Source organism: Embiotoca jacksoni, unplaced genomic scaffold (assembly GCF_022577435.1).
Source record: "Embiotoca jacksoni isolate LCO1_2020_lvr unplaced genomic scaffold, fEmbJac1.0.p SCAF_62, whole genome shotgun sequence".
NCBI lineage: Eukaryota > Metazoa > Chordata > Actinopteri > Embiotocidae > Embiotoca > Embiotoca jacksoni.
In genome coordinates this window covers 1,422,479-1,449,434 of record NW_027185417.1, presented here as the reverse complement: position 1 = coordinate 1,449,434, position 26,956 = coordinate 1,422,479, and the positions used below count along the sequence as shown (strand labels likewise).

General features: G+C 39.9%; 1 protein-coding gene across 1 annotated transcript in view; it reads right to left on the bottom strand.

Annotated features, from left to right (window-relative positions):
- Nucleotides 1–26,956, bottom strand: part of fstl4 (follistatin-like 4) — a 196,128-nt gene that overhangs the window by 92,706 nt on the left and 76,466 nt on the right. The window contains exon 4 of the mRNA XM_069174883.1: nucleotides 25,684–25,926. Within this exon, the coding sequence (XP_069030984.1) occupies nucleotides 25,684–25,926 (243 nt within the window). The remainder of the gene's footprint in view (nucleotides 1–25,683; nucleotides 25,927–26,956) is intronic.

Here is a 26,956-nt window from a genome sequence, read left to right as displayed (position 1 = left end):
AACTTTAAAAGAAATATTTCTCATAAAGGGGAGTCATTTTTATTTGTAAACAACGTGATCATATACCAGACAAAAATAAAATAGCAATGAAATAGGAAGAGGTGGTTTTAATAGCTAGTGAACCCATGAACATGGGCCTACACACACCTGAACCACACAGAAACAAAGGCTCAGAACATCAAAGCCATGTCTCAGTTTTCATCATGTGGAGTGCCAGCTGCTATCTTATAACACCACCACTGCTCTTTGTTCAGTGAAAGCACAGACGTGAGGGGGTGGGGGGACAGAAACTGGGAGGAATATTAAGACAACAGTATCCTTCAGAAAGAATCCAACTGAACAAGTAATTTCTGATGTAATACGCAAAGAGAATATAGCAGTTTGAAGCCCTCCGCGGGATAAAAAGATGTTTCACTGCTGACCTGAAATTGAATCCTCCCATAGCTCGTATTGTTGTTATATCCCCAACAAACAAAAAACACAAAGTGACTGACCTCGAGACTAAAAAACACCCCCTTAAAATTGTCTGAGAATTTACGGTAAAAACTAAAACAAAAGAAGTCTACCATTTCTGCCAGATGTTCAACTTAAATGTTTAAGAAACTAAAGAGTGAATATTGTAATCAGTGACTTGTTCTGTTAGATATTTTTGCTCTACCTTAATCAACCACCATGAAAAAAAAGACAGCAGACTTATATGGATGATTGTATTTAAAGAGCACATTGATGTAATGTAGAGGAAAAAAGAGACTTCTGAACAGTTGCTTGATTTTTGACTGTGAAGATTTTCTTTACATCAGACGCTGATTTAAGAGAATTCTATTTACATCTTGTAATTATTTCTCCATTTAGAAGTTTTTATTATTCGCAGAGTCCACCTTATTTTCACAAATTTCATTTATTTGATATTCAGCTCACTGCTTATTAGTCCCTTTTTGCCAAAATATTAACTGTAAAAATATTCTTGCTAAAAACCAAATCAATGACCTGACTTTTCAACCCAGTAAAGCAAATCAAAACTTAATTCAAAATATTTGAAGAAGACATTTCTACAGTTTCATCCTCCTGTAAAGAATCCCAACATTTTTTTTAAAATAATGTTTGACTTCTTTAATCTTTGAGTTCAATTTAGCAGGATCAAAGTAAAAATATGTACTTCTACCTTGAATTTAAATTTAAATATTTTGTTTTAACTTTACACTATAAATATGGATTCCGAAAAGTTGAGGAATTTAAGTTCAATTGAAATCTAGACAGGGAACGTGAAACTACCAGAGATAGGTCATGATTTTGGAATAGTTGCCTTGTCGTATTCCCCGTTTTTACCGGCGATCATAAGTCTACCACAACAATGCATTTGAGAGTGAGCTGTGTCTTCGGATATTAGCCGACTTTCTCCCAATACCAAATAGTATTTTTGCTTGAAATGGCCATCCCTAAAATATACTGCTGCAACTTCTGCACTAAGGATGAGCTATCGGCCAAACAGCAACACAAATCACACCAGTGCATACAGCAGCCCTCTGGGACACACACACACACACACACACACACACACACACACACACACACACACACACACACACACACACACACACACACACACACACACACCACGCATACACAAACGAGTACTCTCTCTCTCTCTCTCACACACACACACACATATATACAAAGCAAAGACTATCCAGGATAACGCTTTCCAAATATTACCCCAGTGCTCTATCAGCTTGCCAGCGGGTGTATCATGATGAACGGTGTTTGCCTAGTTGGAGGCCATCATCAGCTACCTGGGGAAGTGTTCAGAGCTCTGAGAGGCTGTGTCCTACAGTCCCACCTGCTCTTTGAGAGGGAACATCCTCAGGCGGAAACCACCGCTGCCTCCTCTTCCACCCGAGCGGAAATCTATTCATCAGCTGCTATAATGAGGCACTGCCAATGCCTACTGTACGTGGGGACCGCTGCATGCACACTCACACATGTCCATGCAAGACATTGGCTAAATCCACAGATAGGCTGCATTCAGACACTGGGTGGACAATCAATCAATCCGGCCAGAGTTTTGACATGGAAAAATAGCCATATCTGACTTTTTTTTTTTTTCCATTAGCTGCCATGTTTTCTTGTTTCCTTACAAGCATTACTTAAGAGGCTTTTAAGCATGGATATTTTAAGCTTCAAAAAATATTTATCGTATTTATATATGTAATGGGTGTGAAAAGCTCTAACCAGTATTGCTACTGGTTAGAGCTTTTAAGTGAATTATGTGAGAATGATTATTATTAATCATTGTCACATAATTCACTTTAGTCTGAGCAAATAAAACGCTGCACTCTCGCCACAAATCCTAATAAGTCCAAACATGACAAGTGTACCAGAAAGAAACAATGTACGACAGTGTTCCCTCTGAAAAGCTTAACCCATTTTTAAATGACCTGTATGACACTAAAAATGTCGATTGTCACAGAAAGGGAATGTGTTTTGCAGTTATGATATTGGCAATCTATTAGTTGTTTAAATATTCCAATCTGCTCCAAAGTGGTGGGTGGAACGCTGAACGACCAACAGTGCCATCCCTAAAGTAAAATCTAAAAAACACATATCCATTATGACTTGCGAGGGGATAATGCACGCATTAGCAGAATATTTCTATTCAAAGGTTAAAAAACAACTACTTGCATAATGAAATATTAAATAAATGTTGTCAAAAATGTCATGTGTTTATGACTGTGACTCTTTCCAACGTATATTTCATTCAGAGAGGTTCACAGTGGAGTTCAACACTAAAGAAAGGTTTATTTGGTGACATCAACCTAAATTAGGAGAAGAATAAACATGTTTACAGAGTACAGTACAGGATGTGAGAAGAAGGAACGACAATGACGGATCAAACGCAGCCAAACAGTAAGATAAATGAGGAATCAGTGGATTGGTACTCATAGAAAGACAGAAAAGATTAGAAACCTCGAGCAGAGAAAAAACTGCCTTCTCAAAAAGGACAATAAGAAAGTACCTCGAGAAAATCATAAAGAAGATAAAAGTCCATCAAGAGACGTCCCGTTATTCAGCCTGGACATTGGTCTTCAAAGAGCATCCCCTCGTGCTGTGAGACCTCAGGTCACTATTCTCTAATAGGTTTCTACTGTCAAGCGAGGCTCCACATGTGGTGCTGGGAGCTATTGTGGAGCAGGCCACTGCACTATGGTGCCGCAGTCTCCTTCCCAGGCAGAGGAACAGACCGATACTGTCGCCCAGCATGGCTGATGAATGGTTATTCTCGCCTTAACTGAACCCCCAGTGCCCAATTTTTCATTTTTTTTTTTCTCTGGTAAAATGTTTTCAAAGACCATTGGATTTTTAAATGCTTCATTAAAAAAACAAAAATCCTGCTGTTTTCTGAGCGCAGTTTTCCAAAAAGATAAAGATCTAGAGACACTGGATTACAGAGAGTTGAAAGTGTTAACCAACAATGTTTCATCTGTATTTGGCCCTAAATGGAAATCCTCCATTGCAGTCAGTCTGTACAGCTGATTGACAGATGAGCCACACATCCTGGGACTCCTGCTGATATAGATTGAACACGATTATGCTGATGCCACATACGAAAAAGTCTTGGCCTAATTTGAGACCTATAAAGTTGGCTGGAAACCGTGCAAAGTGCATAGAAGTCAAGTTAATGTGATCAGTTCTGGATTTCTCTTTCAGCCTCACTTTTTTCTTTTCCATTTTTAATTTTGAGTGCCTCTAGAACTTGCTTGTATTTCAGAGCTTAAATGCAATCTATTTGATCTACGCTACAGAAATGGGATCGAAGTCTTCGGCGTGTCTTGAATGGTCCACACACTTATTCTCCTGCTCCGTTTTCTCTTTACCTTCCGTCTTTCCTATCCTCTTGAGGACCTAATAAATTGGCTTTTTATAAACACGCTGTTTCATACAATAATTTGCCATTTCAGAGGGGAAATTAACATTCCTTACATAAATGACAAGTTTGGCCTTTTGCGGTAATCGAGGCTTTGGGGAGGGTAATGGAGCAATAAAGATGTGCAAGGAAGCCACCGCAGACATGAGCGTTTAGACTTGTCTTATTTTTAAAACAATACAATTATAGATATACTGTATGTTGGCATAAAACAGAGAGAATTGAACAAATACTCTGACAAAATTTGGAAGGTTATTCAATTCACATACTGTACATTATGACAGATTAGATGAGATAATAAAGATATTCAAGGTTTTGGCATTTCAGGATACCACCAGTAGGTAAATATGTTTTGCACTGACCTTTAAACAATAGTCCATTTATGTTTCCTTCTGTTTAATGAGATATCAAATCAATTAAGTCCTCCAAGGTCCTGAGGAATTCTCCATGCAGGTTTAATCTCTTCTTAGTTGGTCTTTACACCAGCTGTAATGGCTCTGCAATGCCTCAGATTTCGCTGGGACATTTGGGACACAGATTAATGAACAGTCGTGCACCGTTAGAGAATCACATTATATGGCTTATTTGTGGTCATTATATACACAAAATGAAATGTCACCACACCGCAGAAAAAATAAACAAGCCTTAATTTGTTCTAAACATACACAAAATGCCTTAAAGAAATATCAAAGTTAATGCCAGAATAAAAATAATTGCACTATTGAGAACATTATCTCATGATATAAATTCCTGCCAATGATTTTAAACTAGTCCACTGATCGACATGTAACAAGAAAACACAGCAGTGCACCAGCAAAGGTGTTAGCGAGTAAGAACGCACAAAAACAAAGGACGTTTCAATTCATTAAAGAAAAAAAAAAATCAATGTTGCAAATGTTTTGTAAGAAAGGAAATGTATGAAACACTTTCAACAGGCTGCAAGAATACAGATTAGTTTTCTTATGAGTTTCACTCGAGGTAAACAGAAAATTAGTTTTCTTAACAATAAAACTTCACAAGGTGCCTTTAAATGTTAAGCATTAAGTGTTGGAACTTAGTTATTGTTCACCACAGTAAATTATGTAGTATTTTTATGGCGAAAACAGTAAATGAGCGAATGAGAGTCAATATAATGTGTTTTTTTTTTTTTTTATTCCGCTCACACAGTTCTTCAAAACTCACGATATCTTTGTGTGACTACAATGTATTACATTAAAATGTAAAATTCAGTGCTACACTTGAAGCACTGCCAAACCAGAAAATACAATTATTTTACAAACCGATGCAACAAAGTGTACTGTGTATATTTACCCGTCTATGTGAGTAAAAAGACAACCTAAATAACCGTGCTGTGTGTGTTCTTCCCCACACAGATGAACACAGGACACTCTGGATGATGCATTTGCTCTCCGTCTTTGCTTCCCCCGTACACCAGGTATGCATGAATAGTATTTCTCGAGCGCTTTAAAGTAAATGCAAGGTGTTCTTTCTCTTTGTGTCATTTTCCTCTCTTCTCATGGCAACCAACCCGTAGTAGCAAAATAACTTGTTAGCGGTTTGATATTGTCACAAGCAGAGAGCAATTTCATTGTTGGCATTAAACTCAAATCTACAGATCGCTGAAGTGGTAATTTTGCATACTTACTGTTATAACAGCTGTTGGTTATCTGTGTGAATGCTTTGGAGTTTGATGATAATGTCAACAATCTCACTTATAACCCCAACCTTCATAAACAAGACTCATCTTTGACTGGTTCTCTCTAAAGGGCACTGCTTTGGAAAAAAAAAAAAAAAAAAAAAAAAAAAAGACACATTAAACTTGCATGTCAAGACTTGTGTCCACATTAATATCCACTTTTATCCTGTGAGGTGGGATCTCTGGATCTGTCAGCCAGCAGATCTGTGGTTCACACCAGCAGGGGAGCTGCACCATAAGGTGCAGGCCTCTCCAAAGGGAGGTCCAGTGGCAGTCAAAGGCAGGGCTTTAGGATGCTCTCGGTTGGGTAGATCAAAGGCCTGTAGCTAAAGGAGCTCTGCAGGCCCTCTGCAGGGGTGGTGATGGGTTAGGAGATAGGGTTTTGGAGGAGGCATAAAGGTCTTAATCAGGGAGCCTTTAAATTTGCAATGAAGGCTGAGCCTTTTTTTTTTATATACAGTTTCTCACATTGTTCATCTCAAGTTTTCATCTATTTTCTTTTTCTTTACAAAATAACAAAGCAAACAAAACCGATTGTTGGGATCAGCTTGGGACATCCCTAGTATTTACAACAATGACTCTATAACTGTTTAACTTTTTGTAATATGGTAATGGCTGAACATACAATGTCTTTCAGTGAATTGCCAACTACTACTAACAGAAAGCCCTTCTCTTTGTTTGTTGTGTTTTGATCTCTAATTCACAGGCATAACGTAGCAAAAACATCCATGTTAACATATGTTTGAAGGGTCCTGCACATAATAATAATGTAAAAGCTATTGAATTAAATTACAAACACTAATGCTGCCAAGAAATCTTCAGTAGATTATATTGCTTCTGTGAGGAACCCTGAGAAAGCCTGTGAGAACACAGAGAGGTGTTGCAAAGACCCTACTGCTCTGAGTTATCCAGGAACAGCTGCATCCACTAAGCCATTGTGCAGTCCCACAGCATATCATATTGAATAGTTACTCTTATGGAACCTGGAGGGCACTTAGTTTTACCTCTATTATCCTGTTTTTCCTAAGAAAGACGGACTTGCAGACCTCCCACACACAGAAATGTGACAAATGTCAGCAGTAGTTTATTGCAGCCGTGTTGCCTGGTGGCTCGGCTTACCGGGAGATTTGTATATCTGGGTTTTATTTTTGGGTTGGAGATTTTATGGAGAAGAAGGTTGTTCAAAGGTTGCTTCTGTATTTTATCTCCTTCCAGAGTAATTGGTTTAGAAAATTAGTTTGTCCACAGCCCAGGTTTAATTGGAATTAAGCACAAACATATGGAATGGTGAACCGCTCGTGCTGTTAGATTAACTGAGTCTATAAATGTCTGCCGAGGTAATCTCATTAAAAAAAAAAAAAGTGTGGATTTGCGCAAGTGTGTGTAAGCGCCGATATGCGAGTCTGCCTTTGCTGGCTAGAAGTTGCTGTGTGTACACATCAGTGTAAATTAACCCGTTCCACAGAAGGTCAGTGGAAACATTTAATTAGCATGAGGACAGACCTAATTTTTCTTCATACCTGCTAATGTCTGGAAGTGTCTATCATGTGGATGCCTTCTCAAGAGAGCCATGAAATATATTACCTGTTAATGTGATCTGAATTGCTCATTTAAGGCTCAGCCACGGATCAGGAAGTGAGTAAAAGCGCGCAGAGTCGTTGTTGTGAGAAAATGCGATAAATTAATCACACCAGATGTTCACATTTATTTCTGATGCCCCTACCTTCTTGTGAGTCTCTAATTAACACTGTTGATCCCTGTGTGTTGCTAAATTAAATCAGAAAAGATCCAAGGGCCTGTTATTGATAATGGGCTTCAATTAATTGAGTGCTCTTGAAGCATCAATCCTGCCTCAGTGGCAAGCACCTGTTTGAGTAATTAAGCATCTTATGCATTCAGTGAGAGGCACAGCTCCCCTTCTAACTGCATTACAGATAAGAAGTAAATATTGTGGACCCTGCAGGTCGGATCACTGCCTTTTAAGGGACAAAAAAAAAAAATCATAACTAGAAGATGAAGTTGTATTGAAAACCTGAAATATCAATTGACTTCAACCCCACCGTTTCACACATATTGCGTTTTACTTGCTTTAGCAGGTTGCAAAAAAATGCATTAGCTAGTGACATCAGTGAACTTGCTACTAATTCAACAAGGCACAGATGCCCTCGGCCCTCACAGAAAGAAACCCAAGTTTACCATGTTTTCCACATGCTTACCGCATTTCAATATATGATAACGGAGAAATATGTGCAACGTTTTTCACATGGGAATCTACATGGACTTCAGACAATACACCAGCGGTCTCCAACCTTTTTCACTCTAAAAGCTACTTAAAATAAAAGTGTCCAAGAGCTGCTCATGCTTAGTAAAATGTATTCAATTAGCTGAGGTCCACCCAAACCAGCTGAATCCTGTTCTCTTATGTGAACAATAACAAATGAATACTCAACAAGTAGATAGTGGCTCCTGGTTGGAGACCCCTGAAATGAAGATATTCCAAAATCCCACGTTTCCCATGGGCAACATACATCTTTCAAATGTGCACAATCACATGCGCATGTGAACACGAGTTTTTGCAAAAGGGACATTTATTTGTTTTTTCTGTAAGAGGTGGTGAGGTCACTAACAGGAAAAATCAACCCAAGGAAAACCAAACAACCTTAGGTTGAAGGAAATTACGTAAGTCATTTGCTGTTCTTTTAGAACAGCATGTACACATATACTTTATTATTGTTGAAGTTAACAAATTCAGAAGAGGGCCACTGTATTCAAAACCAAGATACCACTTCTTCTATTGGGCAACAAAAAACATCCACCGCAGGAGGAGCATAAATGTCATCCAGTGCATCACATGTTGACTGCTGCTGGTGTGGCAGTTGATATGACTTTGTAAAACTTTACTCTTTGTAAAAAAAAATTTTTTTAAATTCATGACACAATAGCATATATCAATATCAAACTGGCTTTGCGGCATATCTTCATAAATGTATCTATACTGTATAGTTCCATAAGGGCCAGCAGAAAATGCCTGTTCTTGTCAGCTGCTCACTTTCTGCAAAGTTTTATAATACAGCTTACCTGCAGGCATTATTTACACGGTGTGATAACTTGATACATGACTCAAACAGAGATATCTGAGGTTAATGTCAATACTCTGTTCTCTGCAGCTGTGAACCATTTGGAGAGGCAACGCAGTGGCCTGAATCACCATCCCAAAGCTCAGGAGACGGTGAGTGTCTCCGTGTTAGACAGTTTATTGCAGGCCGGTTGGAGGACGGATTGGGATGTAACAGTGTCATATTACGGCGGGTTTGGAACACGGGGGAAGGAGGGAGCGCTCACTGCACCAACTGACTACAGAGGGCTCTCCTTCGGGGTTGTCACGAGAAGAAACAAGGAAAGGTGAGGGACGGAGAACAATAAAGTCAGGAAAGAGGAGACAAAGTACTGTGAGCACGAAAGTACAGAGCTGAAGTTATGTAGGATAAAAGTACACAGTAAAGGAAGGACAGCAGGAAGACAGTGAATCCAAAACAAGAAAAATAAAAAAAATTAAAATTTCTTGAGGCTGATTGAAATTTCAGTGACTCAAACATCTCTTGGAGGCAAAGCTGCTCTGAAAGTAGAAACAATCTCAAGGGGTGGAGCGAGAAATTATTTTTTTCTGAATGAGCAATGTGAGACTGACGCCAGATTAAAAAGGCACGAGTTGATGCGAACTTGATGTGATCCACAATGCTTCCGAATGAAGTTTCACCCAATCTAATAAAACAAAAAGCACTGAGAGATGACGGCTGGGTAGAAAAGAGGGACAAGAAGAGTGCAGCAAATCTGTCAGGAAACAACTGGAAAAAAAAGGGGAGGACATGGACAAACAGGATGGGGCCTTGGGGATGGACAGTGAAGTGGATGAGTGAATAACTAGTGAGGACAGAAAGGAGGGAGGGAGTGGCAAGAGAGGAGGGTAAAGGAGAGGAGCAGGGTAAAGGAGAGGAGAAGGGGGAGAAGTAGAGGGACGAGTGGAGGGCTCGTAGAGCTGGGTTGAGGCTCTGGGGACACGGGAGTGAAGAGGCTGAGAGAGACACGGGTGTAGCTGCAGGGATGGTTGCTCCATTGCGCAGGATGTGCTAGAAAAGAAGTCACTCTGTGAGCTCTGGGGCCGGAAATCCAGTGCGTGTGTGCGTGTGTGCGCGTGTGCGTGTGCGTGTGCGTGTGTGTGTGTGTGTGTGTGTCAGTCCAGGCAGGGAGACTGTATTTGCCCTGTCATTGAAGCTCCCAGGCCAGCCACCAGTGCATGGTTCCATGGCAAACGACCCTGAAGGAAAGCGCTGCGTTTGGATTTGTTCTCCGCGTGTTCAGCGTGTGTGCATTTCTGCAAGTGTGTTGTGTGTTTTTATTTTTTTCTTCGCCCAGTATACAACTGTAGCCGCTCTTCAAAAGCAATTACTGAAGCTCAAGTATGCAGTGTTTGTTTTCCATGAAAGTGACCTGCCACTCAGGATTTCAATTATCAACCTCTCTGCCTGTGAACCTGAGCTTACACACAGAAGAATACCATCCGGCGTCTTGCACAGATAAGGTAGCAGACGCCACCCCTGGCCACAATGGATATGACTGTATCTAACGAGATAACAACACCATTAAAACATTGAAGTGTTCCCAGAGAGTTGCTGTTATCGTCCGCCAGGGGAGTTGTCATCTTTGTCTGAGGTAGCAACAAGCAATAGCAAACAAAGGGAAAAATAGTTTGTTAAATATTTCTAACTCATGAACTTCTTTAATATTACCACTCTTTGTCTTTGTTTTTGTCCTATTATGAGGACATGGACATGTAGAGGATTATGTCTGGTTTGCACTGCTTTATCCTGGAAAAAGGGGATTTCTGCTTTGTTGCTTTAAAGTTCCTCCTGTTGTTTTTAGTTCAAGCTTTTTTTGTTTGTCTTTTGTTTCACCTTCTCTTTATCCAAATCGGGGATCTAAGGGTATTAAGTGTCCAATTGTAAAGCACCCTGAGATTGAAAGTGTAATACTGGACTGTGTGAATCACATTCACGCAGTGAGTTGAACAAAAAAGACCGTCAGTGTCTCAATGTCGCACTTGTTCAACAGCAGATCTCAACCAATGCAAATAGATGAATATATGCGACATTGTGTGAAGAATTTTAATTAAAGCACATCTGCGAGCAGCACCTTTTCAAGCATGTAGTGTGCATTTAAATATCAGATATACCTGTGTTAAAGGAGCGAAAACAAGAACACTACAAGCATTCTTCTTCAAAAACTGATTACAGCTAGCTGCCTTATAGTACTTGAAGTCGGCTACATTTTTCAGGAAATGGTAATGATGCCAATTAGCAGTTTAGCTATTAATTACATGCACACACAAACACGGGGATAAACAAGTGGAGCTGGGTTGTAAGTCCTAACTAAGGGTCTTCTGCAAACAAATTGTTTTGCTGTGAACTGAGTGTAGCAGTCGTTTAGTCATTAGACAGTCATTTGTCACAGTAAGGTCACGGGTGGACCAGTTGAGCAGACAAATGTTCTATGAAATGGCCTTTGGTACAACACAGAGCCTCGATCAGCGTCTCAGACAAACGGTTAAAATGTAGAAAAAAAGATTGCGGATGAGCAAGTTGTTAAAGAAATGAAGCAAACAAACTGCAGAATTAGTATCATGAGTAATAAGCAGCCATCGCCTTCCACCCAGCTGCAAGTAATTCACTTGAAGTGTGGTGACTAATTCATATGAAATGGTATCCATCACTGAGCCATGCCGCACACTTGAATAATGCAACTGTTTTGCATGATAATGAGTGAGGCCAGGGATCGCACTTCACTCTCCCACAAACTAAATATCTAATGTTACATAAAGAATGTAAAACACTTGGACTATATGGTGCATTTAATTACAGCAGCAGCCTGATGTAGGCCTCCTTAGCAAAATCCATATTTTTAATCCACCGTCACTCTTTGTGGTACAAACTGCATTATTTTGTTCAAGAATGTATTCTTTCAGTTTCCGAAATTGATTGAATTTGGAAAACAAACTGTCTCCATCTCTTACACTCGAACTGAAGCCCCGTTGTTGTTGTTGATACTCTGAAAAGAAAAACGGAAAAAAACGACACTGTGTGCTGACTTCAAATGAAAACATTAACAGAGAGCTGGGAGGAAATTTGGGGATGTGGATGTACTGAGAAATTCAGTGCTTGTAACTTTAATTTATGCCACATCATAGCTTTTTAAAGATTTTTTTTTTGACTAATGGAACTTTTTAATAGTTCTAAGAACTGTTGTTGGAAGTACTACATTTTTTGGTGACTAGTTCTTAGGACTCTGTTTTGAAGGACTCTTGTAGCTCATACTTCAGATCCTTTCACAGCACAAGAGGAACTCTAGTGGTTGGTTCACTACTTTACCTTGCCATCAGACAGCCCTTTCTCACAGAGGAACTGAAGCTAATGCATTGCTTTCTTCAAAGCCACCCGACTCCCTTGAGAAAAACTGTAATTTAACCTTGCAGAACACAAGAGTTGCCGGTCTACTGCTGCCTCGATTGGTTAGTCATTTTCTGTTGTTGTGAGGATTCAGTGGTTTTTGATCAAGTCATTTCAGATGCAAACTAACAAAATAAGTTGTTGTTGTTGTTGTAGTATGTTGTGCAGAAGAAGCATCGTCGACTGTTGCCCAGCTTTCGTCACTCTGGCGTTCCTATTGGTGATGCAAACAAATAAAGCCCTTGAAGGTATTTAGTTCTTGGTGAGGTCCCCAGTGGGTAGTTACTCTCAGGGAGTCCCCAGAACTGGCAGTTCGTAAACTGTAAGCCCACTATTTTGCTTAAATGATTATTTAAATGCTGGATATTGAAATTGTGTTATATTTTAAATGCCTAAGCTTATTTTTACACCGTCTAAAAGGATAATAACTTAAAAAGCAACTTATACAATCTGTGCTTGAAGGGTTTTGGTTTCACGTAGAGCCAGTGTTAACATCAAGGTTTAATTACTAAGAGGAAAAACTGAAGCAAGGAAATCTCAAACATTTTATAAAGCTATAGCGAGTGTGAACCCTGACAAGGAGACCACTCACAGCAGGAGGATATACTGTACGTGACAATGGATGACAATAAATCTCAGCCCTCAGGTGCAAACACTCAATCTAATTATGGAGAAAATTGTAAATAACAAAAACTGAATTGGCAGCCTTGCCATGCATCATGCCAGCAGGCATCATGGGCAGCAATGGGACGACAACGAGATGGAAGCTCACCTCAAGAGGAAGCTATTGGTCCCTGCTAGCAGCAGTGACACCTGTAACATAGGTGCTAAAACAGAAAGGTCAGCAGCATCCATCCATACTGCTCCGGTTCTCTGAGGAAATCTTGTGGGATGAGCTTGAAAACAATAACACGGTCTGATAACTTGCCTGAGGCAGCTGTTGGTGTCGTTACTCCTTTTGGATCTTGGAATTAGAGCACTCTCCATAGTCAGCGACTTATGGTAGAATAGTGACTCAATGATGCAAATAGGTCCTGTGGTAGTGAGATGCTAATAATGAGTGCCAAGGGCAGTGTCAGCCAATATATCAGGGATACAGTTGCAACTTGTGTTTTGATGGTACGAAATGACCATGACATATGAAGCAGAAAAGAGTGCTTATTTTTCCCAAAGGACAATATTGTGTGAAGGCCACCTTGCTTTCTACTTAGGATGTATATTTTCTTACTGTTGCTTTTTATACACAGAAACCTTTGTGTCAGCAATTCAGAACCGCTGTTTGTTGGGCACAGCAGAAGCCAAATAAAGACGCTCGCATTGCAGATGCGGCCATCTATGTCGTGTGCTGTTAGAAACTACATCGACATTTGTCAACTAGGACTTTATATGAACAACCAATAAATATGTCACATAAATCTCATTTTATTCAGGCTGGTATTATGAAATATTCCAGAAACCTATGTGAGGATCAGTTTCCTATTTAAAAAAAATCAGGCAGAAGAAGGGTAGCGCGGTGTACCCAGAACCAAACTCACTGCATGAATATATGGGACTGGTTACGCTCCATAGGGAATTTTTCGCAGTTGTTTCATCCTACTGGGCGTAGACCTTAGGTTCATTTTAATCAATTAGCATGAGCCGAAACCAGCCAACACTCTTGCACCACTGCAGCTACCTAGAGCCTGTGTCACAGTCTATTTTTTAAATTATGTTTAATGGGATGATGCTTTTTTTTTTCTTTTTTTTTTTTCTTTTTAACACTGAATGCCCTGCAGTTTTTTTTGTTTTCTTTGGGTGGGGTGGGAGGGCGGGAGAGGGGGGGGGGGGGGGGGGGCTGAGCAAACGGCTATTCGAGCAGTGTATCCAGACTGTAATCCCTGTGAAGACAAGCCGTGAGCATTTTTGTAGTGGAGCCAGGCTCCAAGACTAGCATTTTATATGTAGAAAATGCTGCTACATGACACTAGAATATAGCAAACTAATGTCCTTGTAATTGATACAGTTTTGATTAATGCAAAAGATAACCTGGGGCCACTGCTATGTGTGTAAAGGGAACATTAAGAAAGCTTTTGTTTTTAGATATAGCTCCTCATGTACGACACAGTTTGGACTTGTCATTCTTTTTTGAGAATAGTGTTCAAAGTTGCTTAAGTGCCTTGGTCACAGAGAGGGCTTTGTGAGTAGCTAGGCAGTCGTTCAGTTGGTCATTCTGTCGGCTAGAGAGCTGGCAAATCAGTAGCTGCAGCACATTGAGCTGCGCTAGTTGTCAATCCAGGCTCGTCCTTTGCCCTCTGGTCAAACTGTTGAGCTGGCAGAGTGGAAATATAGAATCTGACAACTCGCATTACACAGGACAGTGGAGGGACTGTTCAGTTATCTCTTCCCAGCAAGATCGGGTGGAAACAGAGAGGCAGATATGAAAAAAAAGCAAATAGAAGTGACGCTGTGAGCTGAGCTGGGGAACATGTAAAGTGAACCCCATTCACACAAACTTTATGACAGTGACCGAGCGTCATTTAACTTTTGTGGCAAACTCCATCCAAGCACAAAGGCATTTCGAAGGAGAATTTAAGTATCTGTGGCAATCTTTCTAAATTCTAACAAAGTTAAATTATTTTTCTGTTTTGTTCTGTTTAATACTGTTAGGGGCCATCCGAGCCACATTAGTTTAACCATCACACAATAACATCCGGGAGCTTTTTGATGTGTCCCAAGTTAATTCAGCGGCATCATAGTGACCCTGGACTTTGTATGAAGCAGCTACAAACACTTCCATGTGAAACAAAGATAAATCCTCTAATCCACTTAAACATACGAGTCATTTGTTCCTATCCTCATGCATGACTCAAAGGAGTGTTTCCTAAATTAGTGCCCCCGGTGAGTTTTAGGCCCAAGAACCACATGGTTTAAATTTGGGAAAAATAATGATTTGGGTTAAAATGATTGCTTGAAACATGTTGTGCGATAATGGCACTACTTTCTTAAAATTGGTTTTCACGGAAACAGTAAACACGGTTTTGAAAAACTGTCCCAACTGGTGGTTAGAAATGTGAATTGAACAGCGGTCTCCTGCACCCAGGGACCTCGCACTGTATAGAGGTCATCTGAACTGCGTCACTTCTCCAGGACACCACATTGTCGTTATTTATACGAGAGTTATGTAACTTTAAAACTTAAATGTGGGTGGTAATAAGCTTCTTTTTGGGGGAGAGGGGGACAGTCTCTTAAGCAAAGATGTTTGAAGACGCTGCGACGGATTAGGAGTCAGCACAGCCATATGTACGTTTTACACTCTGACCTTGTATACTTGTACTGCGTGGGTGCGTGCGTGCGTGCGTGCGTGCGTGCATGCGTTTGTCAGGGACACACAGTATGTATTTCACTACCCAGGGTCACTTTGCCTCGAGGTGCCGCTTGTATTTTTATTTTTTATTTTCCCAGGCTCACACTCTACTTAAGCTCTGAACCAATTTAACACAGACCGGGAATGTAGAGAGAAGCTTGACAGAGTCACTCAAATCCCCGTCTGCACTATATTGGGGGCATAGCAAGAGAAAAATGAGGGTGAAAGATAGAGGAGAGGAAAGCGGTCCGTAAGGAAAGGAGTACATGGCAAAATAAATGGATCTGCATGGAATGTATTTCTGTCTTTTCTAAAAGGCAGTAAAAAATGTCGCCGAGCAAAATGTAAACAAATTACTTGATTGGTTTCTAAAATGCTTTTGCAGTGGAAGACATATATAATCTCAGTTGTTAGTAACAGGAACCCGTCTTTGACAAAAACACATTAGATAGGCAAAGTTTCTAAAGTTGGGACCCGGAGCTCTGGCAGCCATATGTATTTCCCTTTCAGCCATTAAACAGATGAAAGGATTATGAATTGAAGGGGATTGGCCAGATGAGTTCCTTTGTCACTTTCTTATTCCTCACTTGTTCAGAGGCTTTTGTCAACAGCGTTTAAAAAGGGTTATGAACAGTAATAAAAAAATGACCATGTAAATGATGAGCTCCAAATATTATGCTGTGCCACGTCCTAATTCTACAAGAGACCAGACAGAATGACTTTCCCAGAACAATATCAAGATTAGAGATTTACCTGAAAAACAGAGGAAACAAGTTGGTTTGTAAGTTTTAGACGTAGAAATAGAAATGAAGAAATTGAGTTCCAAATACTAATACCATCTCCACTTGATTACTCATATATCACATTTCAATTATGAGTGCGCTCATATGCTACAAGCTGGGCAACACACGTCCAAAGCTAAAGCCGCGCAACCGATCCAAGAGGCCCATTGTGGTGCGGCAGAGTACAGCTCAGCACTGAAAAGGCAAAGTGATAGCCGGTGCCAGTGTTGTGACAAGCATGTCAAAATATCTTAGGCATGAATAAATCCTCTTTCAGAGGAGATTATTTTGTTTTTTGTCATGACAGAAGTGTGTGTCTTCATTCCTGTGAATGTGTGCACATCTGAACGTGCAATTTAGTGTTGTATTTTACAAATAGTTCAAGAAGAGGCAGTCAGTGCTAGAGAGGTGAAGAATAAAAGAGCAAAAAAACAGAGTGCAGCCCGAGAAGAACAGTGAAAGCTTCTGCAGTTTCAATTACGGAAAACATGAAAGATGGAGCTGATAATCAGACGTAATAGTCCTAGGATACACAGTACGAAGAGAAGGACTACTGTTAATAAAGACAAGTGAACTTTTATCCCGAGCTTGCCAGGAGTTGAACCGTCTGATCCATAGTCAGACACATTATTCAACGTAACAGTGGCCCAACACACAGCATAGTAGTTCTGCATGGCAAGATATATGCCATCCAAACATTCATAGAAGCAAGAGCAATATTTTTGATTTAAGTATGAGGTCATTTGAAAAGGTTGAATCAGAGTTCATGGATGATTTATTTTTAAGTGTAAGGTATAAAAAAAATGTCCATGGAATAATTAGCCATCTTTGAAACATCAGAGAGAAAAAAATTGTCTGCATTTTTGTTTGCTGTTCAACCCAAACATTTGTCAATGTTTTTATCTTTATAAAATCAAAGTAGTACCAAACGTTAGATCTCAACCGATTTACATGATGACAGATTTTTAGCGGCCGATATTTGTCTCTCACAGAAACATCTGTATCTGCGTATATGTTGCCGGACATTAAAACTACTTTTTATAGAAGATAATGCAGAACAAGATGCATGGGGTGAAATTGTTTCACTTGTCTTTTCTTTTTTCCTTTATAGTATATTTATAATTATTACCTTCCCAGTAACATTCCCTGTTTTAATGCCTTGATTTAATTTCCAACAATAATTTGTGTCGTTAAACTGTAAAATAATTGGTCTGTAATAAATGTATTTGTCAGAAATGTATGATAATTACATTTCGGTTAATATATCGATGTCAGAATTTTTTTACTTCCTAATATCGATATCGGCTCAAAAAAAAAAAATCCAGTATTGGCTCATCTCATTGTACCAACCGCTGCAGGTGTAGCCTGATTCGACATGCAGGCTGTTGCCGCATCCATGGCTGGTAGGAAAGCATCATGCTTTTGGTGCAGTATCCTTGACAATGTCCCACTACCACAACAATGGAGGGACGTCAGTGGCCAAAAGAGAGCTTTCTATTTTCATAGGGGAGACTGATGTTTATGAGGCAAGGGACCAGAGTTGGACCAGGAGACATCTCTATCTGGAACAGGGCATCCATTTCAAACAGCAAATACTTCCACCGTAATGAATCTGTGGGGAGGAAATCAACTTAATGAGGCAAGACCCACGTGACCGCTGAGAAGAGAAAACCAGGAGAAAGGTGTTGGGTGAAAAAAAAAAAAAAAAAAAAAAAAAAAGGGGAATAGTTGGACTGCTCGTTAATAAGCCCACTGTAACAAATAAAGGGCTGTCAGGGGAAGCCTGTAGGGTGTTAGGTGTGTTTGTGTGTATGAGCGCACAAGTCACACCTGGTATCCTGCCTGGTTTTTGTTCTTGTTAACCTAACAGAGTGTTGGACGGCAACTTCTGATGCAGTGATACATTCTGTGACCCGGCTAACTTTACACGCCTGCTGAAACAGTTCGGTCAAATTGTCAGAATTTATTGTGCTGTTGTGGTGCAGAGCTCAATGGAGTCATTTAACAAGCTCCAACTGAATAAATGTAAAATTTAATTTTACATGAATTGACCAGTCTGCGCAACTCGAGCATGTCATGCTCGAATTACACATGCATTGTCATTGACAGGACAAACCCTGAAGAGATCAGCACCAGAGTCACGAAAGATACCCATGTAACTGCCATAAACTAATTGGTTTTCAGGTTAGCTGCGTTGTTATGAGATTGTAAAAATACCATGAACTAATTTAAACAGAGTTATATCAGAATTCAACCCACTTTTGTGAAAATGCAGTTATTTTATGCCCATAAAAGTGCTTCAGTTTTTTAAGGAAGTGTTTGTGAAACCACACAAAACTGTTTAGTCATTTAAATGCTTTGAATATTGGCACAAAAGAGAGCCTGAAGCAAACAAAAACAGAGATCATGAAAACCCTGCAAGTACAAACACACGGTTGGTACATTTGCCATCTTCAAAAGCATTGAGTTGTGACCTTGTATAACCTCTGTTTACACTAAGTTTGCAGGGCTTGAACTCGAGCCAAAGTCGATCCTCCTTATGAGAGCCGTATGTTTGTGTGACCGAGTTAATGGCCGCAATCACAGGAGGGGGCAGAGGGTTAGCGAGCAATAAGATGGACGTTGGAGGCAGAACGCTGCCATGGACTGCAGAGAGAAGAGCGGGAAAGACGAGAGGGGGCAGCTTTGATGGCTCATGCAATAACCACAACTGCCACTGAATGAGCCGGGATGATAAACAGTAATCAGAGAGGTTGAGGCAGCTCCTAAAAGTCAGAGACGCAGCAAACATGGATGGATGATGAAATGGAGGGATATATATGGAGGAGAAGACAAAGAGTTCATTACGTCAAGAGCACCGTACCTCATGCTTACTGAAATTTGGCAACAGTTTTTGGTTCCCAAGAAGACTGATGATGGCTGAAACGTCAATCAATCAGGGTCCTTACAAAGATACTTATATATTGGATGGATAAAATTAAGTCAGGTGATTATTTTGAGCATTGATTAATCCTAAATTCATTTTTCATCTCATCTAAAACATTATTTATATATATAATATATTATATATATTATATTATATATATTATTTGCATTATTATTAAATAGTTATAGTCACAAGACAGAAGACCAAACCAAGAGAACGCTTTCTTTTTCTTTTGCTTAAAAAAATAATCTAAACAAGTATTCAAGTATCACAATAGTCACTAATTATTATTCTACTAATCAAATCGCTGAACAATTGACAAATTGTTACAGCTCTATGATCAACAATATTCTGGCTTGTTTCCAACCTGGGGTCAGGGTCCCCACAGGGAGTCACAGAATAAATCACAGATGATTAACAGCATAAAAATGCAGAAGGTTACAACATGTGACAAGCCGTGGCAAGTAGACTGCAAATGTATTCAACCCCCGACTTAACGGATGACTTGCTAAATGGATAGGTGGGTTGGTACCAGCCCACGGTGACATCACCTATTTGGCACTTTGGTCGTTGCCATCTTGGGGTTTTTTTTGGAGCCAGGAGTGACCATATTTGGATAAGCTTGAGAAGAGCGAGGGATGGATCTGACTAAGAACCTGAGGACAATGCACCCGCCCACCTATTGGATCGACCTGACTGCACCTGAGGCATGTCAATCAAACAATTCACGCCCCCAACCATACCTCTCTTTGAGGCGTAATATCGAATCGCTTATGGAATTAATTTCAGAAGAACCAGCAGAACAATGATCAGAAGGAGTAAATTTAACTAATTACACCTTAACAACATATTAACAAAGTGTTTAATAAGAGAAGTAGGCACTTTTTAAATGGGAGTCTATTGGAGCCAAAGTTTTTTTTTTTAAGGGAACACCTGGTGGCCCTCTGTGGTATTATACGTTAAGGCACTTCTGCTTTGGTTTCAATTTTCAGCCCCAGAGCTTTCGTCCATTTTTATAAACCGTCTATTATCAGTACCCTGTCTGAGCTGAAACATAGCCCACCATGACCCCGGGGAGACTCATCACTGATTTCGATCTGGACGCTGCAAACACATCACTTGTCTGATCCGGGAGTCAACAGGATCACAACCAAGTATCACCAGCATGACACTCCTCCCTAATGAAGTGGTCATGGCAGGATACATTAAAGACCCCCCCTGCTGAGAGCCCTACACAACCCAATCTCTTTGGACTGCCTTTGCTGGGAGCTTGGTACTCATCAGGAAGATGAAAGCGATTAATCAACTGTGTTCCCTCTTTTTCCAAATTGTTTCAGAGGGAAAGGGTGAAATCAAAGGCAGGGTCAGGAGTGGGTCGATTCACTCACCACAGCAGAAGTGGAGAGACAGGCGTGTGTGCTTGCAATGCAAATTTGACAAGTGATTGCTAAAATTAATGAGATTTTTAAATCTGTAAATGGAACTTCTTGTCTACATCATGCCTTTCTTGAAAGGATCATACATACTATTACAGGTTTCGGCATGCTTCTGCTTCCAAGTTTGTGCCAATTGTTCAAATGAATGAATAAAATAGGGGGGAAATATAACACAGATCACCATGCATGGTTAAGTCTGAAAAACATCAGTCAAGGGGTGGCACTGCCTCTCTATTAAAAGTTATTATCATTTTTATGGCATCAATTATTTAGCGAGAGGCGGTGTCATTTTTCACCTGGTGAAAAAAAAAAACAGACGACATCCTCAAAACCTGTTTTATGACTTTTAGCAATTAAAATCTAAATGGGTTATTAGGTTTGAGTACAGCCGCTATATCAATCTTTTTTATTGACAATGTGCCCCTTCTAAAGCCATTTGGGGTCAAATAACTTTTAACTTTGAAGCTGATGATCAATTTGGCATTTCTCGAGAAGACGGACTGACTTTCACTTGTGTGTGTTTCACATTTGTGGTTTCTGTGCTCATTCTTTTGCAGAGACTTTGTGAAGTGGATAGCTTAAGCTAGCTCAGTAATCTCAAAAAAGCGCCACGGTAAAAACAGAATTAAATTTATTGAAAAGGTACAATAATGAAAACCCATTTATCCTGTTTTGGTTTCCTAACACTGTTGTGCCTCTATTACTGGTATGTAATAGATATATATTTACTTTTGAATGTAGCATTTCATGCTTCCATTGTTATACTAATACCATGCCACTATTTGCACTCATTTTACATCTATATGGATTAAACTACCTGCCAAACAGTGTACATACAAAGAAACCAGTGACAGGGCAGAACAAAGAGCCCCATCCTGAGGGTTATAGCCAACTTTTATAACCTATATGCAATCACCTCTCCTGTCTGTCAAAAACCGCAAATCCTTTGCCAAACACTTTTGCGTGCACCAGTCCCATCGAGTCAGAAGCAGGCTAAAGCATCCTTCAAGCTGCATCAAAGAGAATATCTGGGTACCCATAGATAGCCCATTGGCAAACTCCTTCACCTCTACAACTACGTTCGCCTCAACCGCTCGATAGTAGTTTGAAACATTAAACTGTTTCCCCTTTTGTTTCACTCAACTGCCTGAGAAAAATGTAAATACAAATTCTAATAACAGCATTAAACTAAAGGACAGTCACACTTTCTCCTTGAAACAAGTCAATGTTTTCTCTGAATCTCTTAAAACACTTATGGAGTTACATGATACACAAAAATAAAACAACTCATTTTTAAAACGCATTTCCCAAAGTTTTCACATGGTAATCTACATATGCTTCAAACATTACACCATGAAAATGTTCCCAAACTACATATTTCCCATGGGCATAATATATGTTTCACAATCGCGTGTGTCATGCGGTCATGTTTGCACATGTCAAAGTCATGTGTTTTTTGCTGGAAGGAAATAGCAATATGAAAAAAAAACTGCATAACAATTTAAAAATAACATCACCAAAGATTTTAGTCTGTAAAACATCAACTATTAAAACTCAATTTTGTTGTAGTAGAATAACAGATGGTCACTAGGCTGCAGCCTTTCTGTTCACACTTTAGCTAGAAGCAACATTTGGTCCGAAGTCCAAAATGACCCGTTGGTGGAATCGTGACGAAGGAGGCTGTGAATATGTGCCAAACCCTTCAAAACTTTATGCATAACCAAAATCTTCAAGATCAGCTCTTAAGGTGGGAGCCAGGAAGGAAAGGTCAGCACAATAGAAATAGGGTGCCCTCTCTCTTTTTTCCACAGTGAAGAGTTTTTTCCCGGGCTGTGCAGAGTGAATCACAATAATCCAGATGATGAAACGAAAGCCTGCGTAACTACTTGCCAAATTTGACAGTGTGACTTCAGCCGTAGCCCTGAGCTGAAGAAAATAGACTTTCACAGCTGAGCTTTTAGATTTATCAAATTTTAAACCAAATAACCCCCCAACACACGCACGCACACACGCACACATACATACATTAGCTCTACGGACCTCAGAGATCCATTTATGTCTGTGAGGAGTGTTGGTCTGAGAACGAGAGTAAGAAACTTTTTTGGCATCAAGCATTTCAATTCTAGGCTCTCAAAAATGTCCACCAAAAATATTATGTGTGCATTGAGCAGAGAAAGCAACAACAGTTTTGAGTAAGTATATCGTTTTACGTCGGTTCGTACACATTTTCTATTTCACCGTGGACCTGAAACTTCAGCAGAGTGCACACATCAAATTTTGGGGAACAAAGAAAAGTAACAGGGAACTCAATCCAGCGTGATGGGGAGCTATGATTGTGTTGTCCTCCTGCTCTGGTTTTATCTGAGAGCGCCTGCTTGTGAAATACCGTCACAAAACAAGGAAAAGGGTTCAGTGTGGCTTGTTTTATAGTGGCCGATAGTGGTGTTTGGATGAGTTACACAGGCTTCAAACCAGGATGTGTTGTTACGTTCAAGTACTGAATTACACTGTAGGAAGCACTCGGGTAAACAACGTGGAATAAGGCCACTCGCAGACAAGCAGGGAAGCTTACAGTTCTGGAGACAACTTAACCACTGCACCCCCTCTTCAGTTCCTCTGCTGTGTCTCTGACCAAATAATGATTTTGAATAATGACTCGAGCCCTCCAATGACGTCTTTGTATGTCAGGTGCAATAATTACTTGCCATTTACACAGACACACACATGATTCCCATGACATCTGACTGATTTCCAACATTTTCCATCTCCTGCTGGTTTGCATTCAGACACCAAGTTTAAGCCTAATGTGCCGACTGAACATCCCTAATGTGGATTAGCTATGCATGGTGGTGCTTGCCAGGAATCCACGCCTCCCTAATGTGGTATGACTAAAAGGACTGCCATGTGTCTGCATTTGCGTTTTTGCACTGCGTTGACGTGAAACCGTGCACTCCAAACAACAATAGTTTTACTTTCTATTTTAACATCCACACCCCGAAGCCTTATAAAACATGTCTGATACTCATTTGACCTGGAAAACAACATTTAAAGACGGGAAGATGCCAACAGCTTCTCTGTACATACGTATGGAGTCACAAGTAAAAAAAAAAAAAAACGGTCAAATTCATATTTTTGTGTCTAAATACATAAAATTAGTTCCTAAAAAAGCCCCACCATGTCTGGTTACCTTTTAAATCGAAGTCATGATAAAGCAAGCCGGCTGCTTTTGGATAATAATGCTGACTGCTCGTGCTAATTTTGCAAATTATTTTAATGATTTACTATCCTCAGTAACCTACTGGTGATTTGTGAGTGCCAGGATATGGATGCAGTAGAGGTGAGGAGTACATCGGAGTTTAGACCGTGTATGTGGATGTGTATTATATGAATGCGTGACCACTGACTACATTATAGCACAGGAAGTTTAAATTCATGCATGAAATCACAGCAAGACAAGCCAGCCCAATGTTAGCACTGTTCTGACATCGATTTCCTCCTGAATGAAAACTCACCATTAAAATTCCACAATCAGATTCGATCATTACATTAACATGTAATGTGCCGCTCTAAAGGATTTGGATGCCAGTTTTTGTGATGAGGGCCAAGTTGGTATGCTTCCTTGTACTGATAAGAGCATGATTACTGGATGCAGACCACACAGCAGAGATGAATAAGCGCCTGATAACAAGTGCCGAGTGTCAGCATTCAGCTATTGTTTCCCCGACAATCTTTAACCTGAGCCACAGCCTTCAGCGCCTAACTACAGATTATTTCATCCCTTCATCTAAGCTGAATAGGTGGCTGACAGGAACAGCATGATTTCCACAGTGTGATGCTTGTGACTGAAGCTTGACAGCTGGTAACGTGGTACAAAAACAATTGTCTCGCTTGTCTGTACAACTCCATTTCTCTGTAAATGTTTCAGTGTCAAACCAAAGTGAAAGCTCCAGCATAGCCGTCAGATTGCTCAAACGTATGCCTCACATGTGAGGCCCAATTTTCACTTACAAAAAGCATCAAAAGCATCAACATATGTCGTACTTGGTGATGCAGCGAGATACAAGAGATACAGCAGCTCTGTGGCTCTTTTTGTTGTGTCGCAGCAGCAGCTGCAAAGAAGTGAACATTTTAACCTAAATGATGTTAATTTAGGCAAAATACTCCCCCCCCTTAAATCAGGTTTAAGAATAAAACTGTAACATTGATGTGTAATTTCACTTTTACAATTTTCAAACCACATGCCACATTTTTTTTAAATTAAGTGCTGAAGTTATTTCATATATCAAGATACTGCTATCAAATGTTTTTAAATGAGATTATAGGCGTGGTCAACATTTTAACTTCAATCAATCAACCGAAAAAAAAGATCACAAGTATTTAGTAGTACCACCAAAAGAAAAAAAAACAGTGCAGTGTTATTACTCACAACATTAAATTATCTTTTGTCTACTGGATCAAAAATTCAATGAGCCACCTCCACCAACCAAAAAAGACTGTTTACCTGCTAAAGTGGCAAAAATCTCTGGAGAACTTCTCCAACGGGTGTTTCCAACATTTTTAATCACACAAATACGTCAACTTACTCTCAAACAAAATGAATACAGAAGAGAAAAGTTTGAGCTGCCGTCGATCTTGAAGGCCAAATTTTGCTTCGTTTTCCAACTTCAATCGATTTACTTTGAAACAACACTGTTTAAACATCACAAAGGCAACTTTGCCTTTTCACTAGGTCTGCTTTGCTAAGGTCCCTGGCAAAAACATAGAGCGGCCATTGTTCCTGAAATACAGCTGAAGTGCAGAGTTGTGAGTTGAGAGCAACAGCATGCTGTTTGGCATCAAACTTTGTGCATGACGTTATTACAATTTTGACAACCTCCTGCACTAATTACAACATGGCAATAACATGCATAAGTCCTCTATGTCATCTATTAATTTTGAATATGTCAAATATTGGTGTACACTAAACTGGTTAAAATACTGTGGCTCATATTAAAAAAAAGAAAAACGAGTTGACCTTTTTATAGTGTGTAGCAGCACTCTGTAGTGTCAGTGTAGTGATGTGAACACTTGAATGGTACCTTTGAAGAAGCAGTCCTTGCTGTGTACCACATAGATCCGTCTCCTCTCCAGGCAGGCGGTGCGGTAAACCTCACAGTGGTTCTCGTAGAACCTGCCGTCTGAGCCGCACACCGGCACAAAGGAGGGCCGGCATTTTTCCTGGCAAACACACTCCGCACGGCCGGTTTCCGCCATCAGCACACACTGTCGACCCCGTCCGCAGTAGGTCCTCCGACAGGGGCCTCCGTCTGGGTCAGAAAGGGCTGAAGGGGCGAGAGAGAATCTGGCTTTTACATTTTTGAAGGGAGCAAGAATATACAAGTTCATAGAGTATTAAGAGACAACACAACTTTTACTGACTGAAACATTCACGAAGAAACTGATAGAGATCAGCTGAACCTGCACAATGCAAAAATAAAATACATTTGTCTCATCAGTACTAATCCCAAATTGTGGGCTGAGACTACGGTTTGCTTTCTCATAGATTTGTCCTGTTTGAAATAGGGCAGGACAGTATATTGATATTATATTGATATTGTGACGAGACAAGATATCGTCTTAGATTTTGGATTTAAAAATGTTGTGATATGGCACAAGTGTTGTCTTTTCCAAGAAATATTTTTGGTGGACAGGAAGCACTCCACCTAAATTTAAAAATATCAAATAGGAACTAGTGGGCCCTCTTTGCTACCTTAATTCATGAGAACCACAAAACAACTAAAATTATCACATAATTTTGGTAAATAAATCTTTTGAATGTTTAAAAGCATCTCCCTCTGTATGTTTTGAATACAGTAGAAAAAGCAGAAGAAATTCCTAAAATGTGCCATTAAGCGTTGCGCACTGGGGGAACAAAAATATATTTTGTATACATGTATACAAAATATATTTTTCGAAACATGTCCTTCTGTATGGAAAATCCATGCAAGACTAACATTCATTCTAATTTAGATTCATACCATGTTAGATATAAAAGTACAATAAAGCAAAGAAAACATATCACGTATAACACAGAAGTGTTATTTATACAGTACGCACCACAATTATAAAAAGCCTAGAACCAAACACCTATAATCCTGATTGCAGTTACAAAAACGGTGTTAACAAGGAGAAACCTCTCTACGAATCAAACAAGCTGGTGTCCTTATTAACACCTCTCAGCACTCATTCGCACATACATCTGCACAAGTGTACAGAGATTCTTAAAAGATATGCATACCTGAACGTGTAGAGGCGCTTTAAACGCAAGTAAAGCTCAACTTCTGCCTAACGCGCTCTAGCCTGTGTCAACAC